The sequence below is a fragment of the Schistocerca piceifrons genome, chromosome 8 (genome assembly GCF_021461385.2).
Source record: "Schistocerca piceifrons isolate TAMUIC-IGC-003096 chromosome 8, iqSchPice1.1, whole genome shotgun sequence".
Lineage (NCBI taxonomy): Eukaryota > Metazoa > Arthropoda > Insecta > Orthoptera > Acrididae > Schistocerca > Schistocerca piceifrons.
Genome location: NC_060145.1, coordinates 66,087,658 through 66,105,465, shown reverse-complemented (window position 1 = coordinate 66,105,465; position 17,808 = coordinate 66,087,658). Strand labels below are relative to the sequence as shown.

The 17,808-nt window shown below is 44.0% G+C and overlaps 1 protein-coding gene across 2 annotated transcripts in view; it reads left to right on the top strand.

Annotated features, from left to right (window-relative positions):
• The window catches only part of LOC124711483 (cytochrome P450 6j1-like), a 53,802-nt gene that overhangs the window by 22,322 nt on the left and 13,672 nt on the right, over positions 1-17,808 (top strand). For both annotated transcript variants that reach the window (XM_047241592.1, XM_047241593.1), the window contains exon 3: positions 1,618-1,742. In XM_047241592.1, coding sequence (XP_047097548.1) covers positions 1,618-1,742 — 125 coding nt within the window. The remainder of the gene's footprint in view (positions 1-1,617; positions 1,743-17,808) is intronic.

Below are 17,808 nucleotides of genomic sequence, written 5' to 3'. Positions count from 1 at the left end.
CATCAAGCACGTTAAACATGTTGATGAAGTGCGTTCACCCAGATGAACAGTCGCAAGTAACCTATAAAGTAGGGACCAATATGTTTCTGCAGTGTTAAACATCGGCAAAAAACATAAACTTTGTTCTTTTTGTACGGATATCTGTAGCCAAATACGGTAAATTCAACTAGATGTTTAATCTTCTGTTCTTAATGTGAGTTGAATAAGTTACATCATCCGAAAGTTATATCACTCTAATCGCTAACATGTTCTGCTGAGGTGAGACAAAGAAAGCTTATATCACTCTAACGCTGAAATATTTTGCTGAGATAAGATAATGTCATTGAGGCTCACACGAACTTACAAGTTGTGCGACATCCAATGTGCCACAGGAATACAGAAGAATTGCAATAATACATGCAGTTTTTCTTCACTTAAATCTTCCGGGCTGATAGGCCGTGGTCGAAGTATAAAACTGTCTCCTGACGTTTCGTCTCCGACTGCGGGAAACATCCTCGGAGGTAAAGCGGCGAACTGCGAAGAGAACTCGAGGAAGCGCTGATTATATAGGCAGTTTTTGCCTCCTAACCTGTTAACACAGCTTTGACATGCGTAATATGGGTGTATTTATATCGGTGTATACTGATTAAGTGTCGATCACAAAACAAAGGAGAATCGGAATTAGAAATAACCGGACATGGTTTACCACAAGTTAAATATTTTGTCTGCTATTTGATTTCTGATTTAATATACATAAACGATCTTCTTTTTGAATTGTCAGAAATTGTAAATTTTGTCCTTTTTGCAGTGTTGGAAGGCACACTCAGATAAAGGGTAGGTAATGAAATGTTTGAAACATACAAACATGCGTCAAGGCAAAAAGATAATCGTTAAATTTAGCCAAGAGTCTGTACATACAATTTAGTATTGCTCATAGAACTCCACAGGTTTTAAAAATAGTCTACTGACACAACGAAATACATGTAGTACATACTCGTAATTCTAAGTTTTTCCACAACTTATGCATCTTTGCCTATGGTACACATTACAGAATCTACAATGGTGAAGGTTGTATGTACTTATTTTTTCCGAGTTCTGATAAAACTGTTAGGTTGAACTCGAGCACATCACTGATGCTCTGTGTTCCTGATATAGTATCTGTGCTGCTGCAGGCTGAACTGTTGCCAGATTTTACCGTCCTCGACCCATCCACATAGCCATTTTTATCACGGCCAAAATACATCGAAGATAATGGAAATAGCTCACTTGTCCTAGGTAAAAATAACGATAATATGTGCATTATGTTTCTGACCTCATTTTTCGAGTAGATTATTTCCTACACTGCCCGCCAAAAAACTGGAGAACCCAGAAGAGTTGTGAAGTTTCATTTCGGTTCCGCCTCCCATGGTGGGTACTGCACTTTTTTTGTCAGAGGGTGTATACCTTACTACATGAAGTAAGCAAAAAACAGGAGAACACGCAGTGTCTCCGCCCAATGACTAAGATTGAAATGAATATGAGGCACTTGGGATGGAAAGCTGGCGAATGTCTTCGACATCTATCCCTTGTTATTTGTTTAGAAGTACAGTCTGGTGAGGTATGTGTGAAAGTGTAGTAAAAATGTGTCTCCTCCGACAGGTGGAAGATGTTGCGTAATGTGTTGACACCAGGTTTCACTTCCGGCAAGATGAAGCGCATGTTCCACCTGGTCGAAGAGTGTGGACAGGAATTGGTAGAGCACCTGACAGCTGCTACGAAAAAAGGTATGGTTGTTTTTTTACCGTAATTGTTGTTGTTTCTATTATGTTATCATATCGGAAAGTTGCTACGATATAAATGAATCAACAGGAAGATATGGAATATAATGTGAACGTGAGCTATAGTTTCCCAGAATGGAGGATTTACATACAAAGTGCGAACCAACGATAGTATCAGCTGATACGTGACAATCTATTGCTGGACTGACATATCTCATGTATCATTCCCGTAATTTATTTAAGTTGATTTGGTTTGAGTTCGAGCGATGTCAGTTGATTAATGCTCATCTTTATAGCAAGAAACCTCTGTGATTTTGACCATTAGGGTGTAAATTCTTCTTACTTCTCTCTCTGTAAACTTGCGGAAGCTGCAAGCAATTCGTTCTGTAATTTTCCTGGAGTTGGAGAATCCCAGGTAAACGGCGAGGCTGTCTCATACGGTCCGTTGGGACGAGAACCATTTTCGCTTAGGAACCAGAAGGTAACCCGTGTGGCTGACCGCTTAACCATGGAGACAGGGCAATATCTGGGCCTTGCGTCCATCCTGCTGCTCGCTGCATAAAAATTCACTAAGTCACCTCACACTGTGTGAGGCGTGGCCGCCTTCTTGAGAAAATCGGATAACATGGTGACGAACACCCAAGTTTGGGCCAACTTGCAGATTTAACAAGCCGAGCCAGCTGACCGCAGGTGCTGACAAAAGAATTTTGTTTTCGTGATGGAAAATTCTTCCTGGAAGAGAGAGGAGTGGAACACCATTTAGTGTGCGGTACCGCGAGCAACGAGGTAGAGTTGCTCTTCCTCTACAGAAGTCATTTAACAGAGGTGATATGAACGCTGCTTTCCAGAAAATCCAAACGTTGAGCCCATTGCATTGGCTGCTGAGGAAACACAACTTCAGAGAAGGGACATCAGACAGAATTATTAAGAACTGCGTTCTTCTGTAGGATAACATTGCAAAGATGTAGCTAACTCGGAAATTCTTGGTCTATTTACGACTGTGCCATTTGACAGAATATTGTAAAAACAGCTTCATCGGCACGCAGAAAATTATGCAGGATCGGAGGTGAGTCAGTTCGGAGAATAAGCAGGAATCGTTTCTTCCTTGGCAGAAGGCGAGTAAACCCTTCTCCGGCGGACAAGGTGGAATGACTCCTTCCCCCACCACGCGCAGTCAGCAGCAGATCATGGGACACACTGCCTTCTGCTCAAGGACATGCTGGGTTTGGTGAGATTATGCGAGCTTAGGCAAACTGATTTCAAGACGCAGAAATGATGATGTGAATGAGTAACTGTTGCAAACCTTTACAATCATGGAATATAAGGGGGTTCATTAACGATTCATTCTTCGTTGTAGTATGCATATATTAAGTGATCACTCTTTCGGCGTCATTATTAGGTTGGTGCACAACTCGTTTTTTTTTTTTTTTGTTTTTTTTTTCATGTTGGTTTCCGGTTCCCATGGGTTTATTTATCGACTGTCATCTTTTATTTGTAGTTCACCTTTGCTATCTGAGTTCACATATTGTAGTTTTGTTATTTGGGAATAGTCAGTGGAACTGTGAGCGCTTGAAAATGGAGTACCAAGTGGAGAAATCGGGCAATTTCCGAGACATTCTCCTGTGCGTCTTGTATGGTGATCACGCCATTGGACAGAACACGGCAATAAAATGGTTTTGTTTTTTTAAGGAGGACCATTTTGACATTGGAGACTCCTCATATTTAGGAAGACTGTAGGGTTTGACAAAGATCGTTTAAACGTAATAGCCGACACTGATCGACATGAGTGTACTCGAGAACGACTGCTACGGTCGCAGGTTCTAATCCTGGCTCGGGCATGGATGTGTGTGATGTCCTTAGGTTAGTTAGGTTTAAGTAGTTCTAAGTTCTAGGGGACTTATGACCACAGATGTTGAGTCCCATAGTGCTCGGAGCCATTTGAACCATTTTTTTGTACTCGAGAACTGGCAAATGTGATGAATTGTGATCATTCCTGTCGTGCGACATTTGCATGGATGAGGAAGGTTGAAATACCGGGAGAGTGGGTACCGCGCGCTCTAAACCAAAATCACAAAAATCTGCGGGTGACCGTATACCTATCTCTGCTTGCTCGTTGTCAATTGGCTCGTGAACAACACTGACCATTCCTATCCCACATCGTTACTGTTTATCAGAAATGGTGTCTTTACGCTAATATCAGAGAAAAAAGGGTATGGTTAAGCCCAGACAAAGCATCAATTCCCTGTACAAAGACATGCAAGACAAAGCAGCAATTCCCTGTACAAAGACACGCACGTATACACGAAAGATAATGTTATACATCTCGTGGAGCAGCGACGGTGTGACGTAGTACGAATTTCTGTCCCAAGGTCTAGCCGTCACTGCTGACATTTATTGTCAACAACTGAGACGTCTTGCAGCCCACGTCATTATGGAGCCACCACTAGCTGGCTCACTGCCTTGCTGACAACCTGGATTCATGGCACTGTGAGGTCTGCACCACACTTGAGCCTTAGCATCACCTCTCACCAACTGAAATTAGGACTGTTTGACCGGGTGTGAAGGCATTGCTAACTACGCAAATAATTTTTTTTTCTGCTTCTTGCTTTGTACCTGTGGTAAAGTTTGTAAAGTTCTCTTTTGGAATATTACTAATTGTGAAAAATTCAGTCATAAAGATTTATGTAATTTACGATAACAATATAACATCTATAGACAGGGGACAGCGATAGTGATATCGATAGTCGAAAGGTTGTTGAGTAGTAGAGGGAATGGTGGATGGTGTGTCTGTGAAGCGTGCGCGGAAAAATAGTACTGTGTTTTATGAAAAGCATACGTAATTGTATGGACAGTGATACCGAACTATCAGATTGTTAATTCTCTTTACCACTGCGGTATGTAATGCCATCGCCAGCGAACTTTAAGAGCAAATAAACCGGACTGTGAAAGTGCCGCTAACAATACTTTGTTGCGGCCGACACTAACAGTGCTTTTATGCAAATGAACTTTGCTTGTATTGGTTTTGGATGGTGGAACTGTTGTATATCACATTCTATCAAGCCGTCAAAGTGAAGACTTTAACTGTGCCATATAAATGACTTTCAGTGACGTTGTCGAAGTTTGAAATGCGAGAACTGAGTGGAGATTGTTTACGGTGTGCTTCACACACAAGAACAATTCTATGAACTGTGTATTCGTGGCTAAGACTATATGAATGTGACGAACTGTGTAATTATGGACGATAGCGTCACGGACAGGGCATAAAGTGTAAAACGAGAGATGTCTACGTAATGTACTTTGAAAGAGAGGACATTTCAACAACGGTCGTATACTGTCGTCTTGTGGTTTGTTAATCACCACGGGGTTAATGATACAGCTGTGCCGGAACTTTATTACTTTATTCGCGTTTCGCCGGAGAAGATTAACGAGCGGAACTGTCTGTATCCTGCTCTCATCATCGTAACCCGCCGACATCGTGCTGCCCAACGCAACGCTTCGTATGCAACAAAAAGTTAAGAGATTTCGCCGAATGCGATCCCCTGACCTAGAAACTTTCTTTCTCTATTAAAAGTATAAGAATTACAGACTCTATTCAAATAAATTCTTTGTTTAGTTTATGTTTGGTTTCTGCTAACGAAAATAAAATTACAATCAGTGAATTAAAAGTTGCCTGGTAGTCATTGTTGAAACACCAGTAAATATAAATTTCTTCCTCTCATTGGAACTAATTCTCCTTGCATGTCAAAATTATTGTAGTTATTTTATGTAGTTTTATGTATTGTTATGAGACTAGATATATGACAGTGACTAATAAGAGTATTTTGTCGCGAAATATGGCTTCGCGCGAAAATTATGGCGACTGCCATAATTGCTTGCGTGCTGACCAATAACGTAAAAGCTGCTATTCCCGTATTGGTGCATTTCCTGACGTGAGCGTGAATTATAAATGTCAGCTGTCAAATCACGTAGGGACTGTTTACCCAGTAATAAAAGATTTTGATATTGTATTGCTACGAGTCGTAGTATTAAGAGACACTGGTTATACTCAAAAGTGGGTAGATGTATGGTGAACCCCCCGTGTTCATGCAATTATTAACAGTATTGTGTGTGATTCACGAAATTTTGTCACTTTTTCTAATTTCTTTCAGATATTATCCTAGATGTCTTTGAAGTTTCAGAGAATATATACACAATTTAGTTGGTTCAGTTTAATTTCAGAGCAGTTTCTCGTAAATATTAGAGTTTTCAGTTCAGAAACAAAGTGGGATCGTGACCAATTGAGAAGTATAACATGGAGTGTGGTTTTCCAACTAGAATTTTGGATGACTTCACAGTTCAGATTTTGATAATTGTTTTTCATCTACATCTACATTTATATTCCACAAGCCACCCAACGGTGTGTGGCGGAGGGCACTTTACGTGCCACTGTCATTACCTCCCTTTCCTGTTCCAGTCGTGTATGGTTCGCGGGAAGAACGACTGTCTGAAAGCCTCCGTGCGCGCTCTAATCTCTCTAATTTTACATTCGTGATCTCCTCGGGAGGTATAAGTAGGGGGAAGCAATATATTCGATACCTCATCCAGAAACGCACCCTCTCGAAACCTGGCGAGCAACCTACACCGCGATGCAGAGCGCATCTCTTGCAGAGTCTGCCACTTGAGTTTATTAAACATCTCCGTAACGCTATCATGGTTACCAAATAACCATGTGACGAAACGCATCGCTCTTCTTTGGATCTTCTCTATCTCCTCCGTCAACCCGATGTGGTACGGATCCCACACTGATGAGCAATACTCAAGTATAGGTCGAACGAGTGTTTTGTAAGCCACCTCCTTTGTTGTGGACTACATTTTCTAAGCACTCTCCCAATGAATCTCAACCTGGTACCCGCCTTACCAACAATTAATTTTATATGATCATTCCACTTCAAATCATTCCGCACGCATACTCCCAGATATTTTACAGAAGTAACTGCTACCAGTGTTTGTTCCGCTATCATATAATCATACAATAAATGTATTCGCAATACATTACAATTGTCTGTTAAGGGACAGTTGCCACTCCCTGCACCAAGTGCCTATCTGCTGCAGATCTTCCTGCATTTCGCTACAATTTTCTAATGCTGCAACTTCTCTGTATACTGCAGCATCATCCGCGAAAAGCCGCATGGAACTTCCGACACTATCTACTAGGTCATTTATATATATTGTGAAAAGCAATGGTCCCATAACACTCCCCTGTGGCACGCCAGAGGTTACTTTAACGTCTGTAGACGTCTCTCCATTGATAACAACATGCTGTGTTCTGTTTGCTAAAAACTCTTCAATCCAGCCACACAGCTGGTCTGATATTCCGTAGGCTCTTACTTTGTTTATCAGGCGACAGTGCGGAACTGTATCGAACGCCTTCCGGAAGTCAAGAAAAATAGCATCTACCTGGGAGCCTGTATCTAATATTTTCTGGGTCTCATGAACAAATAAAGCGAGTTGGGTCTCACACGATCGCTGTTTCCGGAATCCATGTTGATTCCTACATAGTAGATTCTGGGTTTCCGAAAACGACATGATACTCGAGCAAAAAACATGTTCTAAAATTCTACAACAGATCGACGTCAGAGATGTAGGTGTATAGTTTTGCGCATCTGCTCGACGACCCTTCTTGAAGACTGGGACTACCTGTGCTCTTTTCCAATCATTTGGAACCTTCCGTTCCTGTAGAGACTTGCGATACACGGCTGTTAGAAGGGGGGCAAGTTCTTTCGCGTACTCTGTGTAGAATCGAATTGGTATCCCGTCAGGTCCAGTGGACTTTCCTCTGTTGAGTGATTCCAGTTGCTTTTCTATTCCTTGGACACTTATTTCGATGTCAGCCATTTTTTCGTTTGTGTGGGTTGAGGTCATCACACGGGCCACCTTTACCAGGCGTCTAGAGTCCAACCTATATAGTCAGAAGCCTGGAAGAGGCGCTGTAGGCGATGTCTTGCTGTTAGCAAAGGCACTTCCGTCGGTCGTCTACTGACATCGCCCATTAAAGCGACATTTCGCCGCACTGTCCTAACGGATACGTCAGTAGTATGTCCCACATTGATTTCTGTGGTTATTAATTTAGGTTTGGTTCAAAAATTGTCTGGTAGCACTGACAACTCTACGCAAAAGCACGGCTCTCGGTCGTTAAGTGAAGGCTGCTGCCTTCTGCGCTGTCCGTGGTAAGAGGCAGTGCCTGAAATTTGGTATTCTCGGCACACTCGTGACACTGTGGATCTTGGGGTGCTGGATTCCACAACGATTTACGTAATGGAATGTCCCGTGCGTCTGGCTCCATCTACCATTCCGCATTCAAAGTCTGCTAATTCTCGTCGTGCGGCCATAATCACGTCGGAAACCTTTTTGCGTGAATCCTCTGAGTGGAAATGAGAGCTCCGCCAATGCACTGTCCTTTCATATGTTGCGGACGTGATACTATCGCCATATGTATTTGTGCATGTCGCTATTCTATGAGTTTAACTCAGAGTGTATTTCTTGTACTGAACCCATTTTTGCAAAATGTGATATTACCACATTAAAAACCATGTCGTCTATTGTCCTCGAAATTGTATTGTTATGCAATGGAGTTGATTACATCCTGGCACGTACATGAGACCCCAGCGTAATACTAATAACTTCTATGCCTGTGGGTAATGCATTTCTCTGATTGAATACGATTTCGCTATTAATAATGAGTTTTTTTTAAAAAAAAGCAAGGAACCTTTTTAAACACTGATGACAAATTTTTCGAATAACTTTTTTTCAATGTTGCCTTTCCCAGACTTTTCTCCTTTAAATCACTTTGTCGGTGAGGCACTGAATCTATGCAGAACTCACGTACAGATTATATTCCCAGTATGAAAGGATACTTGTGAGTGAACGCTTCGGCTTTTTATCTGGAGGATTCGTGTAACAACGTACGCACTTTCACGCTCAGATATGGAACTGCCTCCGCTTCTGTAAAACTTGAAGCACCGAAGAGGGGCTAGCGAGTTTACGTAGCATAAGCAACACTGCGGACTCTTATTGTGTGGCAAGAGGAACGTGTGAATTGACGTTTTAGAAGTGTACTTACCGGATGTTGCTTTATTATCTTGTTGCAATGAGAAAGAGTTCAGTCAAGAGGAGAAGTAAGCATTTATTATGTTATAGAAGAGAAGAAAGTCGAAGATTAGAAGGGTAACTAATAGAGCTGTAAAACTACCGTAAACCAACGTAGGCTATCATTAGTAAGCGTAGCGTGTGTGTGTGTGTGTGTGTGTGTGTGTGTGTGTGTGTGTGTGTGTGTTGGGGCTTACGGGCGCCCAACGTCGAGGTCATCAGCGCCCTGACATACATTAAAAGGAACGAATGTGGACAAATTTAGTAAAATGGAAGCATACACGCAAAGAAAGCGGGAAAAGGTGCAAAATGCTGTGTAAGAAAGTAAAACGTAAGGAAAATGAGAAAGGTGCGTCAACCTGTTCCTGGTAGCTTTGGTCAGTAAATGTCATACCCGCAATTCCTGAACGTTCTGTGTGTTGCATAAATATCGGGCGTTACCTCATACACAATTGCCTTCATCACATACGGAATCAATGTCTTACTTGATTCCCCTAAAAACCGAAAGCGTCGAACGGTCTAGAAACGGAGTGAAGATATACAAAGGGTCGGCTAACTGCGAAACATTTTTGTGCTACATAGTTATCCTACTGTCTATTACTTAAAAGTAAACACTGTTTATAACGAAAGTAAAATATTCGCTGTTTAATTTAGGTTTCATTCGAAAACTGTTGCTTTGTACGCTGAAACAAAGGGATGTTGTGTTAAAAATAAAGAAAGCAATGCAACATAGATTTATCATATAGCAATAGAAAACGCAATTTCCTCAACAAAAAGATAAAAGTAAAAAAATACGAAAAACAAAAGTGTATCACACATTGGGTCAATAATTCGACGAATGTATGTTCCTGTTATTCATAAATACATTTCGCATTTATCAGTAATAAGAGCAATCTCCTGCTTTGATCATGATGAAGAAAGTTCTATTGAGTACAGAATAAATCATATATGTTAGTGCATGTAAACTCTACTTGCATCAAAAGTAATTGCTTGGTTACATGAAACTGCAGAAATTATGCGATCAAATAGTTTTTGTTACTTGTAAAAGGCAATTTATATTCGGTAAGTATATGAAATACGCTATAGACTAACAATGAATGAGATGTGGTTCTGATTTTGTGCAAAACACACAACCAAACAAACAAAAATCAAAGACAAGTCGTCGACTTCCAATTTCTCTTTTACACATTCATTACATTAATCTATATTTCTTTTCCTACCAGTGCTACCAATACTACCGGTAATCCAACGACTCACTACGTCATTTATGTAGTGTAACAGAACAGTGGAATCGTAATTTAGGTAGGGTTGCGGGTTGGCCCTCAACCTACGTACCCTCAGACTCAGAGTTGAAATATTAAAAGTTTTGGCTGGTTTCGTTGTCTAGGGGCTGGGATACGTAGTTGCCGCATTGCACGCCAAACGCTGCTGAGTCTACAGTATACAATATGAACACACACATGAATAGAATGCTCGATGGTTTCTATCACTCGGCAATTGCGAATTTTGAATGTAACTCAGCAATTTGTAAGTGAAAAATTGCAATTAAATAAAATCTGCAAGTACTATTTTTAACGACTTTAAATGATGAGTACGATAGCAGAAGCACCTTTAAGAATGCCGTATATTACTGCAAACACTTATTGGTGTCCAGCAATTAAATAAAATATAAGTTGAGTAACAGAGAGTAACAGGGAAACAATAGATTCCCACATAACGTAATTAGTTATGAACAACAACATAACGCATAACGTCTTCACTGCAGAAACCATGGAAGTCTCACAACTGCACAAGTCGGCACTACGAAATATTTCTATCTCCCGCATCCACACTCAAACTTGTCAACTCTGCCAGTAGTTCCTGCCACCGACCGTCACTGCTTCCCATCCAGCACTCTCTGCGCCAGTGCGTCCATCGCGCCGTACGTCCAGGACTCTCTCCTGTCCTGTGCGACTGTCCCTCGCACCACACTGTTCAGAACTCCCAGTGTCCTGTGCGACTGTCCCTTGCGTCCCACCGTTCAGAACTGCTGTGTTGGCAGAAGAGCCAACACCGTGTAGCTAGAGGAGGCCGAAATGCACGCGTTTAAGCTCACGCAAACTGGCGTGAGGTCTGGAACAGTTAGGGAATTTATAGTAGCAAATAAAGTACGTAGTTGATGTAATACTTAACTTTAATCCATAATTGGAGAACATCGCTCTTGTTGATACATTAATAACAATCTCAATATAAACTGGTAATGGCGCCTTGCTAGGTCGTAGCAAATGACGTAGCTGAAGGCTAAGCTAACTATCGTCTCGGCAAATGAGAGCGTATTTGTCAGTGTAGAATCGCTAGCAAAGTCTGCTGTACAACTGGGGCGAGTGCTAGGACGTCTCTCTAGACCTGCCGTGTGGCGGCGCTCGGTCTGCAATCACTGACAGTGGCGACACGCGGGTCCGACGTATACTAACGGACCGCGGCCGATATAAAGTCTACCACCTAGCAAGAGTGGTGTCTGGCGGTGACACCACATTCCTCCCCCGCAAATCGGCGAACGGTTGTGGTATAAGGCTTCCGCCCGCCGTGGAGAGGACCCCATGTTGGCGTATGCGATGAGGTGGGGAGCCTAACAACAGGCGAGGCTGTGCCACCCGCACCCTGCCGTTCGGTCCGAGGGGAGCTAGGAAACGTCGGAAAACCTAGTCCAGGGTGCACGCCAACATGCGGTGTATGCGCCCGTAGAGAGACAGGAGGGGCCGAAGGGTCGACCTCCATCGAGTCGGGGCACCCGACGGGCGAAGACGACATCTGGTCCGGAGCGGGCAAGAGTTCAATGTCGGAGGACAGCTGGTCACGGGAAGCGATCGGCGGCGCGTGACCCAGGGACGCGCGTGGCGGCTGCAGCGAAGCGTCCACGGCGGGCGCCGCCGGCGAGAGAACAGGCTAGGCGGCGGCGCGTCGCCATGGGGCAAAATGGAAGGCAGCGTCGATAACACCTGGGGATGAGGCGAGCCAGTAAATGGGTCCCCAGGGTGCTGACCGGACGGCACCGTCGCTGAAAGCAGACGGGGAGCAGCAGAACCCAGGCGACGACAGAGGCGCAGCTGATTGAGATGCCGACGCACCTCACCAGAGGCCCCCAAAACCAGATACATAGCGCGGCCGAGGCAGTGAAGAATGCGCCCTGCGAGCCAACGCCGTGAACCTCGATAGTTGCGATAGTATACAACGTCGCCTGGAGCAAAAGCAGGTGGCTGCCGCTGCACAGGAATCTGATGCGGCGGATGTAGCAAAGACATCAAGGTTCGATGATGACGACCGTGGAGCAACTCAGCCGGCGAGTGACCATCTCGGGGCTGAGAGCGATACGAGGACAAGAAGAGCAATAACGCGTCCTCCCGAGAATGCGACTCTTTCAGCTTCAACATCTGTGACTTGAAAGTCCGGACCAAACGTTTAGCGGCACCGTTTGACTGAGGCGAAAACGGCGCGGACGTCAGATGTTGAATACCATTGGCCTTGCAGAATGACTGAAATTCTGCGGACATGAATTGTGGGCCATTGTCGGAAACAATAGTCTGTGGAAGACCTTCAATACAAAAGATAGCGGATAACGCTTGGATGGTGGCAGATGACGTCGTGGAAGACATCCGGACGACAAAAGGAAAATTACTGAATCAATCTACCACAACCAACTATCGAGCATTCCAGAATGGACCAGCAAAATCGATGTGTAAGCGTTGCCAAGGGGAAGTGGCTTTCGGCCATGCAAAGAATGTCCGCGGTGGTGCGGATTGTTGTTCGGCACATGCCATGCAAGAAGAGCACATATTCGTAATCGCAGCATCGATTCCGAACCAAGTACAGTGCTGACGAGCAAGTTGTTTCGTTCTCCCTATACCCCGATGTCCTTGGTGGAGAAGCCGTAAGACAGATGACTGTAACGAACGTGGAACCACGACCCGGGACTGTTCATTATCAGAACGCAACAGCAAAACACCACGTCATACAAAAAGTCTCTCCTTGTGAGCAAAAAATCGGCGAACCAACGGATCCTCGATCCGTGACTGTGACAAGGGCCATTGAGTAGCAACAAAACGCAAAACGGTAGCAAGGACAGGGTCAGCAGCTGTGGCTGTAGCTACACGACGAAAATCAATCGGAAACGATTCGACCACGTCATCGGTTTCCGCATCAATGAACATGCAAGCTACTTCGGAAGAATCGAATGCTCTATCCTCAGCAACAGGCAAACGGGACAACGCATCGGCGTTTCCGTGCTTAGCAGTGGACCGATACAAGGTATTGTAGCGGTACTGCGAGAGGAAAATAGACCAGCGAATGAATTTCTGCGCTGTTCGGATGAAAAAGCGATGTCAAAGGCTTGTGGTCTGTGATGATGGTAAAGTGACGACCATACAAGAAATCATGAAACTTAGTAACACCAAATACGAGAGCCAAAGCTTCTTTCTCTAACTGTGAATAATTTCTTTGCACAGACGAGAGCAATTTGGACGCAAAGGCAATAGGGCGATCATGCGACCCATCTTTGTGCGCAAGCACAGCACCGATCCCGAAATCCGATGCATCTACCATCAACAAAAGGGGTTTCTGGGGATTGAATGGCGTAAGGCAAGTATGAGAAAGCAACGCCGATTTCAACTGGCGAAAGGCGCGTTCGCTTTCAGTCGTCCAGACGAACGGAACACCTTTACAGCGTAAGCGATGAAGCGGAGCTGAAATGGAAGAGGCGTGGCGCACATATCTGTTATAGTAATTGATTTTTTCCAGCACACTCTGTAGCTGCTTCAAATTCTGCTGCGAAGGCAAGTCTTGTATGGCACGGAGGTGCTCTGGACTGGGATGTATGCCTTGGGCATTGATTACATGTCCCAGATCAGGTAAGTCACGAGCAAAAAACACACATTTGTCCTTCCGCAATCGAAGACCATTTTGTCGCAAGACCTGAAATAATGTTCTGAGATTGGCTAAATGTTCTTCTTCCGTCTTTCCGGAGATCACTATATCGTCCAGATAGTTTGCTGCAGTAGGGACCGACGCACAAACAGTTTGCAGATACTGCTGAAACAATGCAGGGGCGGATGCACACCCGAATGGCAGTCTTTTGAACCGATACAAACCAAGATGCGTGTTAACCACCAAAACGCGCTGGGATTCTTCGTCCACCGGTATTTGCAAGTACGCATCTGCTAGGTCCAACTTCGAAAAATATTTACCCAGTCACAGTTTGTCAAAAAGATCTTCCGGGCTGGGTAAAGGAAAAGTTGCAATCACTAGTTGTGGATTCACCATAGCTGTGAAGTCCACACAAAGTCTCAATTTTCCGGATGGTTTTGGCAATATTACTAAGGGTGAGGCCCAGAGAGAAGCCTGCACACGTTCAAGTACACCTTGTGATTCCAAATCGTGTAATGTTCTTGCGACCTCATCACGCAATGCGTGGGGAACATTGCGTGCTCTGAAAAATTTCGGTTGCGCGTTTACTTTCAGTTCCAAATGTGCTTTATAGTTCATAGCGCAACCGAGGCCCGGTGCAAAAATGTCTGCAAATTCCTCACATAGACGAGAAACACTGTCTGAAGGCACAGTCTGGTTCACTGATAGGACCCGATTGACTATAGACAAGTTAAACAACTGAAAGAAGTCTAAACCAAACAATTTCACTGCAGAAGAAGAACGAAGGACGAAAATGACACAAGTTTTGTTTGTCCCTTGTATGTTGCAAGAAGACTGCACTGTCCTAACACAGGGATAGCCTGTCCTGAATAACTATTTAATGTAACATTTGCGGCACACAATGGATGTGTGCGCAGTTGCTTGTACGTGTCCTTATTAATCAATGAAACTGCAGCTCCCGTATCGAGCTGGAATGGTATCACGGTGCCATGAATGTCCAAATCTACAAAAAGTTTGTTGTCCTGCTGACGACAAGAGCGACTGTCTCGTGCAACGTGAACTGACACTAGTACAGAAGCACTGGCGACTTGACGGGATTTCCGTCGATGTCGACGCACACTATTTGTGGGACGAACACAGTCACTGTTAGAGAGAATGGCACTGGGCGGAGTGGAATGAACTGCATGAGTGTCCATGGGTGAAGGTTCACGAGCCTGAGTAGCCTTGGTTCGATTCCGATTCCGGCGCAAAGCAACGGGCCTGGAATGGTTGTGAGTGTCCGATCTAAGCTTTTTCTGGCAAACACTCTGAACATGTCCTTTTTTATTACAGAGAAAGCAAATAGCTTGGCGTGACGGGCAATTCTCATGCGAATGTCTAGTTGCACACCGCGGACATGATTTTAGCACTGCATTTGCTTGCTTGTGCGGCACATGTAGCGGAGAGCTTGGCGGCAACTGCGCGGACGAGCGCGAGGGATGTTTACCATTCCTTGCAGCGCGCCCGGCGGGCCGGTTAATGTGACACACAGCTGGCAAAGTTGCAAATGATTCCTGAGCAAAGTCAAGTGTGTCCTGCCTATCCAATATGTCCATCACTTGTTGAAGGGAGGGATTGACTAGTTTCAAAATCTGTTCCCGTATACGAACATCAGAAACGTTCTGTGCAATCGCATCATGTACCATAGTATCGGAATAAGGGAGTCCACATTCACACTCAAAAGCACAATCCCTAGTAAGGCCTTGCAGTGTGACAACCCACTCCCTATTAGTCTGACCTGCCGTACGTTTTGTACGAAAGAACGTATACCTTTTGGCAACTACATTGACTGAGTCTTTGAAATATGCATCTAATGCAGACAAAATTTCGTCGTAGGACAGAGTTGCTACGTCGCGTCGGGGAAACAATTTCACTATCACACGGTAGGTGGACACTCCTACACAAGAAAGCACAAAAGGCTGCCGCTCAATACCTTGAATTCTGTAGGCGGCGAGATGGAATCCAAATTGGCGTGACCACTCCGTCCAGCTTTCCAGTGCAGCATCAAAAGGACGAAAAGGTGGTGCAACAGCATGTTGTGGCTTCGGTAGCCGTGGAGCGGCGGCGGCCGCATCGTTTTGCATCGCACGTTGACCCTGGACGAGCTGTCCAAGGGCATCCAATAAGGCCTGCGTCTGCTGATTCTGTAAGCGATAAAATTCGGACAGTACATCTGGAGATTGTGGCGAAGCCATGACACAATTAAATTAGTGCATCAATTGGTACAAACGCGATTTAGCTCGTCGCCATGTGCTGTGTTGGCAGAAGAGCCAACACCGTGTAGCTAGAGGAGGCCGAAATGCACGCGTTTAAGCTCACGCAAACTGGCGTGAGGTCTGGAACAGTTAAGGGAATTTATAGTAGCAAATAAAGTACGTAGTTGATGTAATACTTAACTTTAATCCATAATTGGAGAACATCGCTCTTGTTGATACATTAATAACAATCTCACTATAAACTGGTAATGGCACCTTGCTAGGTCGTAGCAAATGATGTAGCTGAAGGCTAAGCTAACTATCGTCTCGGCAAATGAGAGCATATTTGTCAGTGTAGCATCGCTAGCAAAGTCTTCTGTACAACTGGGGCGAGTGCTAGGACGTCTCTCTAGACCTGCCGTGTGGCGGCGCTCGGTCTGCAATCACTGACAGTGGCGACACGCGGGTCCGACGTATACTACCGGACCGCGGCCGATTTAAAGTCTACCACCTAGCAAGTGTGGTGTCTGGCGGTGACACCACAAGACCTCCCTCGGTGTCCTCTCCTGTACTGTCTCTCCACGTGTCCTTTTTGGAACGATCGCTGTGATTGGCTAGAGCGCTCCCGCTCTGTCTCCAAGTCAATGCACACGCACAAACATAACGCAACACATTCGAAATACTGGATTCACATTTAAATAATTTGAAATCAAATAAATATTTCTATAGCTGAACCATAAACACGCAGTAACACACATTATTAAACACATAAACAAAGAAAATAAACATATATCAAAGGAATAGAAACAAAAGGTAGCCAGTAGCGTAATGTCTCTGTGCTTTCTAAAACACAGTAAATATTTAACCAATCTCTTCATGAATAGTATATATCAGATATAAACAAAAGACATTGACGAATAAATATATTTATAAGCATGCTGCTACCGTTTTTTCCTGTAACTGTGGAGTACTTATGGCCTGACGCGATCGATAGTAATCGGCCACTTTGACCTCCAATAACTCTTGTACTATTCAAGTTACATGCCTGTAATTTATACTAATTCAGGTTTACACTAATAGCTTTCCAGATACACGTCGATCGACAAAATCGGATGAACCGTTTAGATTTTGGAAATTCGTTGCTGGGTGTTACTTGTATAATTTATCATCAGATACAAAACTTTAAACTAATAAAGATATTGAAAATCTGATTACGTCATCAGATTTGATATGCAAATAATGGTAATGTACATGTTTCTTTTTGAGGTATCATGATTCATCTGGCTACTATTAATTTCTATACGAACTGTGAAATGTCTGCCATTAAGATTTCACAAAGTCCACCATCTTTGGGACTCCCAGCATGTCTCCTTCATCGACACAGCGTCAACATGGCACTTCCAGCCACGTGCTCACCCTGGACCACACGCTGGGGTACCCCACTTGTCCGGCACCATGCGTTCCCCCTGCCGAGCAGCCCGCGTGGCTACGCCAACTCCGAACTTAGAATATTTTCAGGGCACCACAACTCACCCGTTACCTCACAGGGTGCAACTCTAGTAAGTAATGAAAAGATACTGAATCGAACATGAAATAATAACAAAACTTGATAGGACACATCCTGAGCCCTGAAGGAATAGTGAATTTGGCAATTAAGGAAAGTGTGTGAAGAAAAATTGTGAGGAAGATCAAGGGTCGATTACAGTAAGATGGTTCAAGTCGTTGTCGGTAGGAGTAGTTGTACAGAGGTGCTTGCTTAGGATATAATTACGTGGAGAAACGCATCAGACCAGTCTTCAGACTGAAGATTAAAA